Consider the following 13317-nt stretch of genomic DNA (forward strand, 5'->3'; position numbering starts at 1 on the left):
TTTTTCTTTGGATCAGACACCAAGTCAGTGTGGCAGTATGAAGTTAGTATTTTTCTGGATATGTCATATCTTGAATGGAATTTAGAAGCATGACTTGGTGTTACTCTCGATCAGTTTTCACCTCACATTTCAAAGAAGCATAGGATGATAATCTGCATAATTTTTACTCTTTCTAATATGAAGGAATTTCATGTCACTCTTTCATAGACTCTAACTGGACAGCTTATACAACACTCATTTTCCTAGATATGGCACAAAATGTTTTGCTTTGCTGCTGCATTGAGACCTAAATTTTTATGCATTATACTTATTTCAAGCACGCTGTGGTCCTTATGGTCCTTAACTTCTACTTGTGACTCATCCATAGCTCAGTGTGACTGGGGAATGTTCAGATTACCTGCAATCATGTGACTTTCATAAGATTCCCTAGAGAAGGAAAAAAGGAATTCATAAAATGTTAAATAGGAGTCAGAAATGTATAGCCATTGGGTAACAAAAACATCAAACCTAAATTCAGCTTTGGCTGGTGAAGAGATCAGGTGACTTGGTCTTCTGTAGACCATTAAAATGAGTTAGATGAGGTCTTTAAGTATTTTTTAAATAATTTATTTTGGAAGTGTCAGTATAGCTATGTTGTATTAACATGCCATGTATCTATGTATCTTTTTCTTTTTTAAACTTAGATTACTATGCAAGCATCTTACATGATTTTCTACATTTTCCCTAATCTGTTTTAGTATTAAACAGTTGACTTGCAATATTACTTTTATGAAACAGAACCAAAAGTCAAACACTTGTAATTGATATGGAATGACTTATATTTTTTTAATGCAGTTTTTAGATCTAGTCAGTGGGATATTTACACCAATGCTTTACTATAGTGGAAGGATAAGAAAACAAGAAGAAAGTTGCTCAATTAAAGTTACTTTTCATAGCTGATAGTTAAAAGACAGTGTTTTGTGATAGACTTTTGGGTGGGGGAAGGGTTCACTGTTCAAAGGCAATTAGCATCTGAGCTGCAGTCAATGGTGGCAAGAGTTCAGATAATCAGGATGCTTAAATAACTTGAAAAACATCTTTTTCTGAATGCTTTCATACTGTTACATGTACACTACTTTGGTTTAATGAATAAGAAGCAAAAATCTGGTTTTTAAAAGCCTGTGTAGTCATTATTATCACTGGCCATATTTATGCAGAGAGGGACTTAGATGTGCCAAAAGAGAGTCGCTCTATGTGTACATGTACGTTCAAGATCCATTGCAGGAGTCAACAAATTGGGGGTTTCATGCTGAGGTGAGGATGTTCCAAGGTCTGACAGAAGGGGTGCACTTGAACAGGTCAGAAAGAAGTTAGCTAAACTGGAAAATAATTAACCTCAGAACAGTAATAAGTGCCAGATCTTCAGTTATTTTAGACAACTTTCAGATCATTGCAGCAGTTGTTTTCAAGGTGAAAATATCCTAGTGTTTCCACTTGCAGCTTTATGGAGAGGGTTCTCTGTGAAGTGTCTCTGTTATGATGCTAGATACACTGACATAATTTACTGGAGAAACCATAGCAAACAAATAGATTTAGGTACTGATAGGTAATAATTACCGTACAGAATCAAACTGCTGTGTATTCCAGATCCAGTCAGGACATAGCAGTTGCACTGTAGTTTACCCAGGCAGTCATTGCTCTGGCACTAGTTTCCCTGCCATCACTGATCTCAGCAGTCAAAGTGGGAGTCTGCTGAGCTGAAATGCACAGCCTAGGTTACCTGCTATGGTTTTTTCTTGTCCTTGCTAAGCCACCTACTTTTGCAGATATCAGATGCATTCTCTGCAGGTGCTGCAAACTTATTGCTGGATACCAGCCAGTGCAAATGCAGTGTTACAGCTGCCTTAGTCCTTAGTTTTTCCATTCCACATCAAGCAAAGTTTTCTTGTTGCAAACAGGGGAAATAGATCTTCAAGGAAAAAAGACACTATTCTTCTGGATTCAAGAGAATATAATCTCTTATTTATTTATTCAAGAGAATATTAATCTCTTAATTCTCTAATTCAAGAGAATAAAGTTTTTGTTAATTTTTGCATACGTTTCAAATTCTGTGCTTCCGATGCTGAATTTTTTTTGCTGTTGTTGTTGGGACACAGCTGCTACAGCTCTGACCTGATGACTAGGCTTGTGACTCCTCTGCAGACTTTTTGTGAGGGGAGGGACTTCACTTTCACAAGTAACATTTAGCCTTTCCCTGTCTGATTTTGTGTAATGAGCTGTTAGCCTGTAACATTTTGCTAGGTCTGCAAAAAATGCTTCCTTACTCCTCAGTGACAGTCTTCTCCCCAGCTTGAGGACAAGAAGATTCCTTTTTCTTGGTACTAATAAAATGTATTTTGTGCCAGTAATATAGTTGCTACAAAAATGTTCTTCTGTGTTTCTATTATTTCATTCTGTAAAGAACAGTATAATGTTTCATTATATATTTCACTATGATTTTTTTTGTGCAATAGTGTACAGAGGTAAAGTAAGAGTAAAATAACAAATAAAGGCAAAAAAGTTGATCTCAATTTAGGTAAGAATGGAGGGACAAAAGCTCTAGGCTTTTAGCAAAAGGGAGGAAGTAAAGATGGAGGAAGTAAAGAGGGAGGAAGCCTTTCTTTGAGATCATAATGACTTAAGCAGTGGTTGAGATGGGAGCAGGTAGTTCTGTAGGGAGTAAGGAAGCCCAGCAGCAATGCCTTAATAGAGAAAGTTCTTGAGGAATAAACATCAAAATTTGAAAAACACTACAGTGTGATGTTAGGAGACTATGGCTATATCCCAGTTTGACAGACTAGAAGGGACAAGGAGGATGGAGAACCTATAGATCTCAACTGAGTTTTTTTGAGGTTCCAGTGAGAGAGAATATAGTCCTCTGTCTTGGAGTGACAGCAGTCTTACAGCATCCTGAAAGTCCCTAGACATTTTGAATGCATGGTTTTATGATGACTGTGAGGAGAGATTTGCAGTATTGCAGAGGGAAATGATGAAAGTATGAATAAAGATTTTAGTGGAGGCAGGGTCGAGGTAAGGATTCTGGCAGTGTGCCAGAGATGGTGTTAGACATATTGACAGGGGAGAGGCAGGGGGAAAATGTAAGCTCAGGATGAGGAATGACTTGAAGGTGTTAGTTTGCTCCTAAGGATAGACAGTAAATCTTAGTTTATTGGTACCTAATGCTCCAAGGTCCATGTATGCTGTAACAGATAATATAACAGTATATTACACAATAAAGTAAAGGCTTGGCAGAGAAGGAGAGATGCCAGCTGTGCCACTCTTGTGATACCAGAGACAGACTATAAAAATATTAGAATTTTTAATATCACTGTGCCACCCTGATAGGAAGCAGTCTGATGGTAGTAGTTTTAATGTACGATTACTTTTAACTCTGTGTCCTAGAAGAAACTTGCTAGTGTCTTGTATGATTCTGAGCTTTAAGAATTACTTTTCCATTAAGCAAGTATTCAGAACACCCAGCAAATCACTTTCTTTCCCTGTTAGATTTTATAGGGGTGAATTTGAAAACAAATAGCTTTATTTAATACCTTAAAGTATTGACTGTAACAATTAACAGCAAGTTAGTGTTGTGTGTAAGAAGTAATATAGACCTTATGCAGAATAATCCAAGGTCATCAAAGGAATGTTGATTTTAGGAGGGGGTGGCAAAGGCCAACATAAGTGCATCTAATAGTGCTTTTCCCTGTCAAACTTGTTTGTTGAACACACTTTTGCAGCTCTGGTGGAAGAAGTTTATTCTGCTCAACGGGAACGTGATGAGGCTGTCATGGCAAGGCTTAGGTTAGCCAATGAAGAGAGAGATGAAGCATTTCTGCGAGTCCAGCGTTTAGAAGAGTCTCTCAAAGAGTAAGTATACTTTTCCTGCACCATGTAAAAGGGCTGTTGTGTTACTCTGTGACAGTCATAAGCTGCTGAACAGTGGTTATAGGAAAACTTAGCACATTATTATCCGTGCAATAAAATAGACCAGGGCTAGTCTTACTGTGTTATTGGTTAATTTGTTAGCTGTTTTATAAAGCCATATTTTTCCCTGGAGACTGAGAAAAGGTGAATAATTTTGATCACAAAAATGTAAAATATAATCAAAAGCTTCAGTATTGATTTATTGAGGGAGAAATAAGATGAATGTGACATTTTATAGGGATCTTTTGACACAGAGTACCAGAATGTCAGTCAAAAGTTGCAACATATAGGAAATCAATCAAGCCTTTAAGCCCACTAGACATTGCCTTCAGCAAAATTTCTACTAATTATATGGGTGACACAGTAAAAATATATGGTTTCTTTCCCTATCTTTAGTGTAGGAGCAGTTTGTAAGGTAATAAGGGTACAATTAATAGTTCATAGATTTTTATGTATGCCATCTTAACACAACAGAAATAGGCAATCTTATGTTAAATAGAACTAAGTCAGGAGAAAATTATCAAGAGTGATTTCTTTTTCCCTTGGGATATAGGCAGTTTTGAAGCTACAGTTTGCTTCTCCACAAAATCCTTGCCCATCTGATTTGTGATGATCTTGGTGATCATCTTTGTTAGTCCCACAAAGACTAGAGTGGCTGAGAAATGTCTCTTAGTTTTTTACCAGGAGAAATACAAAGAAACAAGCTTTTCATGGCAGGAGACTGAATAGGTGCCGTTGTTAGTTAACTAAATGGCAGGCAATGTTGCGTTAATTAATTGATTCTACTAAGATCACTCCTCTTTCAGGCTGAAAACCAGTCATCTTCTTTTGGGTATTTTTATAGTTCAGGCTAGAGAATATTGCCTAAATTAATTTCAATAACCTGCCCATAGTTTGTCTACCATTACTCTGTAAAATTTAGAAGTTAATAGAGTAATCTTGTATGTTCCAAGAGTAAAGAAAGTTTTGTATGGTTTCAAACATCACATGATCCTGTATATAAATAGTTAGCATAAACTCAAGATCTTCGATCTTAAAGAACTCAAGTAATGCAGAAAATTCATTATTCCAGTCAACAAACTTGGTCAGTGACTTGGGTTTCTGGCATATTGCTGTTTTTTCTGCAGTGGAATCCACAGACACAAATGGCAGTTCTTGACACACATGAATCCCTCAGAACACCTTCACTTGTTTTCCCTTCAAGCCCTTCTGTCTGCTTCACTCATGTTCTTGAAAACTGACTTAGTTCTAAGCAAAAGTATGAGAAAAGAGAAGAAACTCCATTTCTCAGAAAACATGCATAGTACCTTCCTCAAAAGCGCATCATTGCAGAAGGCACTGGAAACACTGGTAATGCCAAAGTGGTACTTGTTCCCAGGGGAGTCAGTAACTCCCTTGACTGATAGTTTGAAGCCAAGCTATTACATTTTATTGCTATCATTTAGAGAACAGCAATTGTACTAGCTGTCATCCACTTGGGTGTTCTTTCCCATGCTTTATAGAGAGGTCTGATACCCTGATGCCGTTCACAGTCTCAGAACTGGTTTAAGAGATTTCCCTGTGGAGAGCATCAGCTTTCTTTTCTAACTACTACTCTTGATAGTTTCTTCCTTCCTTATGGTGATTGTTCAAAAGGTCAAGTTTCCTGTCTCAGATGTGGAGCACATAGAGGTTTGGAGTTTTTATAAAGAATATTGGCTACTTGTGCCACACTCATCAAGTTTTAGAGCGCAAGTCGCTCTTCCCATGTGTTTTGGACTTACTCCAATCAGAGAACTTTAGAAGAGTGCAATATTGAACAGTCTGCCAGCCTTTATCAAATGCTTTAATTCTTTCTTTAAATTAGCAGCTGGAACAGTTCTATTGTCATTATTTAACTGTAACAACTAAAATCCTTTCAGCCCTGTTGGCCCTAGGGGTTATGTTATCAGAATGTGTTTAGAAGTGGGAGAGGAATCCTTGATTACTGCTGTTTAAAATCATGATGTTTTCATTCATTGTCTATGCACACCACAGAGAGACTGAACAGGGCAAATACACAGCTCTGGTTGCTACTTTTTTTTAAATATTGTCATCTAAGGAGGTGTTTATATACCTACATATAGATCCCTTGTAGCAGTAATATGCTGAAGGTATGCTTATGGCAGAAGTTCATGTTCTTTTTTCCACTCCCATTTCTCCCTAAGGTACCTTGCTTACCCAGCCTGTTGGTTGGCTGGGTGATTTTGTTGACCCACACTTTTAGCAATGTAGAAGTTCTCTGGAGAAGCTGGGTCAGTCCTGCCAATTTACTTTGACAAATACTGTTCTTTTCATTGTGAATACAAACTAGCTGGAGATCCATTTTTAAGTCCCACATGAAGTGGTACTTAGAACAGTGTAAAAACCTAAAGCAGGATCTTAAACAGGATCTTAAAACAGGACCTAAAATAAGGATCCAGCTCTAAGAATTTATTATAATAATAATTAATACTATTATGTTTGTTATTTTATTATTTATATTACTTTATGAATACAAGTCAAACCCAGAAAAGTTAGCTTTTACTTTATTTTCTTTAGTTCTGGTGCTGACTGAATATGCTGGAGTAGGTACTGCTTGTGAATGCCATATAAATATAAAGCTGTTATACACTGATAGTATATTCTGAAATATTTATTTTTAATTTAAAAATTTCTATACTGGTTGATTTACCATGCTTTGTGTACTGTTATCTGCAAAAACTAATGGAAAATGTGGTAGCGTGCTGTCAAATGTTCTATAATGTGTTTTGGCTAAAATCATGGCTTTGGCGCAGTACCTGTCACAGCACTGCTGAAGAGTTGCTGTGTAGAAGATGTTTAATAGGACTATCTGTCTTAAAATATCGTAGGCTACTTTTAGTAGAAGTCACCATTAAGTAGTAGTGGAGTGCTAGGTAACTTTAATATGCTCATTTTTCCAGAAGAGAGATCTCTGTCCATTTAACTAACCTTAGGTAAAATAAAATGTGTATTATCCCATTTATTAGGTTTTTGTGCTATCACTTACTACTTTTACACAGACAGTATTCAATGCTGTATGACTAAATTCCTCGTATCATCTTTGTGTTTGACAGGTCAATATATGTTCTGTTGAAATAGAAAAGGAGGAAAGTGCAGGCTGGTTTGTTCCAGAATTAAATAAGGGCCTTGCAGAGAATTGGCTTAGCTTCCTATTTTATGCAAGATACAAAATGAAAATGTTTTTAAAGTTACTTCAACTGGTTTTGGATTTTTCCATCATTTTGGAAGAGAGAGGTGGAAAAAGAATTATTTAAAAATTAAAAAAACCCTATCAACAAAAGTCATGTTCTGTTTCATTTGGGGTGCAGTAAAAACAACAAAAAAAAACCCAGCATGTAAAAGTTGTAAGCCCAGAAATAAATAAAATAAAAGCATCAGTCATTTCTATCACTGGGGAACTTTTTTCATCTAAGCACATATGAACAATTGATCCTTGTAGTCATATATAGCAGTAAACATTAATAACTTAACAGTCTGAAGTCAGTGCTGAAGATATGGAGCATTATTGAAAGATGGAGTCGAGCAGGTGGCACTTTAATATGTTCAGTGTCATGGTTGACTCTAAAGACTAGTAGAATGAAATTACTTGAGGTTCTAAAGATTTAAAAAGCGAACTCATTTTGCTGCACTAAGGAAATGCTACTGATCAGGCTTTCTGTGTCCCTTTTTTCTAGGCTAGAAAATATTAACCCTGAAGAAAATGACATGGTAAGCCATTCTCTGAGGAGATTTCTTGATGTCAGTCTTATATCTTAGAGGCTTAAGTTCAATTGAGTGGGTTTCAAGAACTAAGATGTGGGAAAAAGAAGAATTGACACACTAATAATGTACATCTTTGCTGCAATATGAAAATTCAATAACTTCACTCAGTCAATTTACAATTCACATGTGCCTATTAATTAAAACCCTATATTAAATAAAATATATTAAAACTTCATGTCTGACTAACATATAATGCTGTTGGTAGACATTACAGGAATTACTGAACAGAATAAACAATGCAGACACAGGGATAGATATACTGAAGAATGGAGCTATAATTCTGAACCGAATACACAGGACCAAAGAACGTAAAAAGAAAATAATAGCTGAGGAAATGAATGCAGTAATAGAGCAACGGGATGCTGCTTTATCTCAAGTAAGTCTCTACAAGTATATAATCACTCAGTAGAAAATTTCTTTTTTTCTTCTTTTTTTCTTGGAGGGGGGCAGGGTTTGGTTTACTTTTGGGAAAAAAAATATTTTGTTTACTTTTCTCTCTTGAAAATCTCAAAGGAGAGCCCTTGTAGTAAATGTCTAATTACTAATCAACTTCTTCTTCATGGGAGTAGTGTCCATTAAAATGGCATCACTGTGTTTCATGAGAAAAGTCGTTTGTATTTTTTGCACTTCATTACTATCTGTCTTCTTTCTAAAACAAAATAGTTTTCAGTGAGTTGACCTGTCTAAAAAGCTATTAAGGGCTTCGTTTTGCAGTATGCTGTATTGGTGAAATGCGTTGGATGACAGGTAACTGGGACAGAAGGATTTATAAAGGGTTATAAGTAGCAAAAATATACATTAAAGGAAGGTAACAGCACCACATGCAACAATGCAAGCAATTCTTCCCTTTGTTGCTTTACACGCAGGAGATAAAAATCAGCATGTGGTCCCTGACTCTCAAAGTCTTACCCATCTACTAGTGACTTGAAAGAATCTGGGTTCTTTTTTCTGCTGAAATCACTCATTGCCTGCAATTTCCTATTTTGACAGAACAGTAATTGTCTTAATTCTCTTCACCATGAAGAGAATTTCCTTGCATTTCTCATCTCATGGAAGAGTTTTTCCGTTGTTTCTTTGGTTTGAGTTTAGGTTTTTTTACCCACCATTTTTTAATGGATTTTTAACTCAATAGAAGTAAGTTGTAGGGAGGAACAGTCCAAGCAGGGAATATATCTCCTGAGAAGAGATCCTGGATGAAGCTTCTTATGCCAGGCAACAAATTTCATCTGACTTCCAGTATTGAAAATTTTGATTTTTAATGTAAGTAACCAAAGTTGGCCCACATGTAAGTAACTTCTACTAGATTTAAAGTCAGGTTTGTGATCTTTAATGATATCAATAATGTTAATTGAATTTATGTTCTATTAAAAAGTCCTCTGATAAAAGTGCCCCCTCTACAAACACTGTAATTTTCATGCTTTTTTTCAGTCATTTTGTTCATTCTCTCCTACTTTAACCTTGAAAGCCCCATCTGCCTGGTGCTTAAAATATTTTGTGTGTCTGTCAAGAGTATGTATTGCAAAAAATCTTAATGTATTACTCGTGGTATTTTACTTTCTGAGTCTATTTTTTAACTTTTATAATAATATTGCTGGAATGTTTCCCAGCACAGCTACTGGGAATCATCCAACAGCCCTTCCAAAAGTTTATGTTCTTTCTTCTTGCACAGGGCATTTCAAAAGTGAGCATCTTGTAACAGGAAAGCTTTCAGCAAAAGAGAAAGATCTCTTGATATTTTTGTTTTCATTATTTCATTTTTGGTTCTTTGTTGAAGTGGACTTTCAGGCACATATGAACCATGAAACTTATGTGAATGTCAGAAGGATTTCATTGTTGGGCATTTTAATACACATTTTAATTTAATTGATTTTAAGCTGCCTGTTTAAGGAGTAATATTTTCCAAGTAATCAGCCTGAAAATTAATAAAGATAATGATTTTGGATAGTAATGGCTCAAATGTCACCACTAGCAAAGCCATCTTTAGCCATATCAGCAAAAAACACAGGTAATATTAAATAGATACTGCAGCTGAAAAAAATGAATTATTAGAGTAATAAATACTCACAAAATGAAGATGTAAATATTTGGTATTAAGCTGTAGTACTATGATAGCACTAGCCATTTATAGCACCACTGTTTTAAATTAATTGTTATTAATAAAACTATCCATCATGTGTTTTCAAATATGTGATGCTTTTACAGCTGTTACTGTTGAATCTAGAAAATAGATCCTTGGAACTGAAGCTACCTTTTCAACCTGTGTTTCTCACTTGATGATTCCTTGGGAATTCGTACCATACTTGAATTATTAGTAGTCTTTTGTTAACATTGCAATAGCAGTAGTTATTACAGGGCTAACAGCAAGAACAATAGGAGAGGGATTCTACATTAGACCACAAAGGGACTAGATATAATTCAGGGGATGTATATGCTTAGCATAGCAAATGCAAATTATTGGAAGTTAGATCTGGGGTTGCCTCAGGCGTTCATAACAATTCAAGTTTAAATCTTTTCCTTTTGTGGAAGTGACATCAAATATGAAGGGGGAAATTGAGAGCAGGTTGAGAAGAAGCAGAAATAGAGTAAACCATTAGCATGCTGTGTCTGTCCTCTGGAAAATGCATTTGTAAAGTTCAGAGGTCACTGGGCAATGGAGGTTGAATGTTTCATGACACATGGTGTTGCTTTGTGTCTGATTGCTGTTGTGTGGTACTGGAGACAGCAACGTCATTTGAGTGACCACCATAGCTGGTTCCATATGATAGAGAACTACCTGCACAATAACAAGACTCTGGACTGACTGTGTTTGGTGAAGCTGCATCTCTTGCTTTTTGCTGTGATTTTCTTCACAATAGCCTGGCATTTGGCAATTAAGCACAGCGAACGGAAGTAGTGTCTAGCTTTTGGGGTTAACTCACAGGATTTCTGATTTTTCTGAGTAAGAAACAATAATGTGAAAACCTTCACAGCTCAAACACATTGCTTTGATTTCAAGGAGGAATAAAGTATATTGATAGAGAATGGGCATTTGATAAATTATGCATTTCCTATGACCAGGTAAATACAGATTACTTCCAACTAGTCTTTTAAATTCAGTTTCATCATGCTTTTTTTGGTAGCTATACTACTGAGCTGCATTTAATTGGACTGCAGTTGCAGCATACTCAATGATTAGCTAGTTGTGATTCTTCTGTTTGGATTTTACTTGAATAATTCTTCTATTCTTCAAAAAAGGAAGAGCACTGTCTGTGTCTTGGAAAGGTCATAAAAATGTTTTTTCTAGCTGTAACATCCAAGTGTATTTTTTGAGATTTCCAGCGTGAGCATTGCTTCTTACTAGGAAGCAGATTGAGGCACTTCTGTCACTGTATTGAGCTGTGCAAGTGGATGTAATCTCAGATCTTTCACTAGATTGCTGAGCAAATATGCAAACTACTTTTTGTATGTGTGAAAACAAATGAAATGGTATAAACTCAAATATTTGATACTACTTTTAGTATGTATTTTCAAGTGAATAATAAACAAACAACTAAAGCATGGCTAAACATTGACATCCATCTTCCCCTGTATCAACCCCCTTAAAAAAACAAACTCAACAGTTTGGTTGTATTTGCTAAGATATGTTTGTTAGTGAACAGATATTGTGTGATACTGAGGATCTTCAGTGTGTTTTATGACTGATTCTCTGAAAGAAATAAAACATCATTTTCTTGTCTGTAACTTTTGGTTTTGTCTTAACCCATTCAAGGAAAAAAATTATTTGTCCAGTTGATCATAATACAGTTTTGCCTTTCTTGAGAAATCTCTCTTGCTTGAGTAATCCAGTTAGTGACAGACACTTAGCAGAGATTCCATATGGCATAGTCACATTATGTGATCCTCATAAAATACCCTAAAGAAGTGATTTCCAGCAGGAGGCAATGCAGTACAGTGTCTCAGCGACCTATTAGCCACATCACACCTTGTGGACAGGAATGTTAATATCATTACAGGGTTGGCAGCTGAAGACTTGAGTAAGTCATTACAATTACTTTTCTTCTGGTTTAGGCAAGAAAGGGGACCTTTTAATTGGTACAGCTTGAAGGAAGTGATTTTTTAAAGCTCATTAAGAGATTAGGAGATTGTGTGTTTGATATGTTTCCAGTCCTAACTAATTCTGTACATGTGGGAGTTTTTTAATTGGTAACCGTCAGTTCTATACAGAGTTTTAAAGATTAAAGATGTATATAATTTGCTGTTAAGGAATAGCAGTGGTTTCATGGCTGGCAAAGTATCACCTCTAGTACACTGATCTTGAAGCAATAGCATAACTGGCAAGCAAACCTGGTTTTACAGCTTTGAATAGTTTGACCACATCCTGCTGTGCAGGAACATGCTTATGACTGTTCATGTAAAAAATTGGCAGGCACCCAGTTGCTCATCTGAAGCAAGTTAAAGAATCCTTCTCCATTTTGAGGCGCTGTTTGGCAGCAGGCAGCACTTTATCATCATTGAAAACAATGACGAGATGCACTATGCTTGACTTCCCATCATTATCAGTTTCGACTAATGACTAATAACTGATAAATGTCTGCACTTACAGCTAGTCAGCTTCTTGCTAGCTTTTCTTTTTTGTTTTTGTTCTGCTAAAGCAACTTTCCTCCTTTTACACCAGGTAAACAAGTGTGTTGCCTGTGATTTACAGAGCATTAAGGCATTCTCAGCACAGGAGTGAACAGGTCTTACTGAGGTGGTAAACCCAAGAGCTGTACAAAATGTAAAACAAGAAATATAAATGAAAAAAATATTTACAGATCCTGGACCCTTAATTGGGGAATACTCAGGGGACAAGTTACAGTGCCTCATGACTCTTAGGACAGAGGTGATACCTTTGCAAACCAAACCACAGTGTGGGATGTTATTTTTTGTACTTTTAATTAGAAGTCTGGTTTTATACTCAGTGTTTTGGTACCCTTTGGCACTTCTTGACTGAGGATGCTAATCAAGTTCTTGGCTGGCAGGAGCATACCTGACAGTATCCTCTTACCTACTCTCTCAAGGTTCTTACCCTACTTTTCCCTTTGCCACTGATATTTGGGAACAGGAAAAGAAGAGGAAGGATTCTGTATTCACAGTTGTTTATGAACCAGGCAGCTGCTGTTGGGTACTGATGATTTTGGTTATGAATTTATTTCAGGAGGAAAGTGAAAGTAAAGGGAATGTTTATTGTACTTTGAGGATCCAAGAACCATGCTTGTTCACTAATGGCTGGTTTTCTTTGGGAAGGCAGCAGCAAGTTGATGTTGTTCTCATTTGCATCCTTTTCTCTGAGAGGTAGCTGATGAATGGGCATGGGGAAATTTCCTTTCCAGCAGGATGGCTGGACAGAGAGAGGACACCTGTCTGCAAAATACCCCTTTTTGCCCTGTGAATTTAGAGAAAGAAAATGAAATATGGAGTAAGATATAGAGTAGATTTAAAAAGAAAAATAATTTGAGATTTAACATTAACAATTGCACAGTGACTGCAGGGAGTATAGAAAGAGGGGTTGATTAAATAGTTGTTAGTTTGATTGGGATTCACATCAGTGGC

General features: G+C 36.3%; 1 protein-coding gene across 1 annotated transcript in view; it reads left to right on the forward strand.

Moving 5' to 3' along the window:
* Nucleotides 1-13317, forward strand: part of MIPOL1 (mirror-image polydactyly 1) — a 162065-nt gene that overhangs the window by 39554 nt on the left and 109194 nt on the right. The window contains exons 8-10 of the mRNA XM_041472129.1: nt 3756-3885; nt 7659-7692; nt 7952-8122. Of these exons, the coding sequence (XP_041328063.1) occupies nt 3756-3885; nt 7659-7692; nt 7952-8122 (335 nt within the window). The remainder of the gene's footprint in view (nt 1-3755; nt 3886-7658; nt 7693-7951; nt 8123-13317) is intronic.

Source organism: Pyrgilauda ruficollis, unplaced genomic scaffold (genome assembly GCF_017590135.1).
Source record: "Pyrgilauda ruficollis isolate IOZ18807 unplaced genomic scaffold, ASM1759013v1 scaffold28, whole genome shotgun sequence".
Classification (NCBI taxonomy): Eukaryota; Metazoa; Chordata; class Aves; order Passeriformes; family Passeridae; genus Pyrgilauda; species Pyrgilauda ruficollis.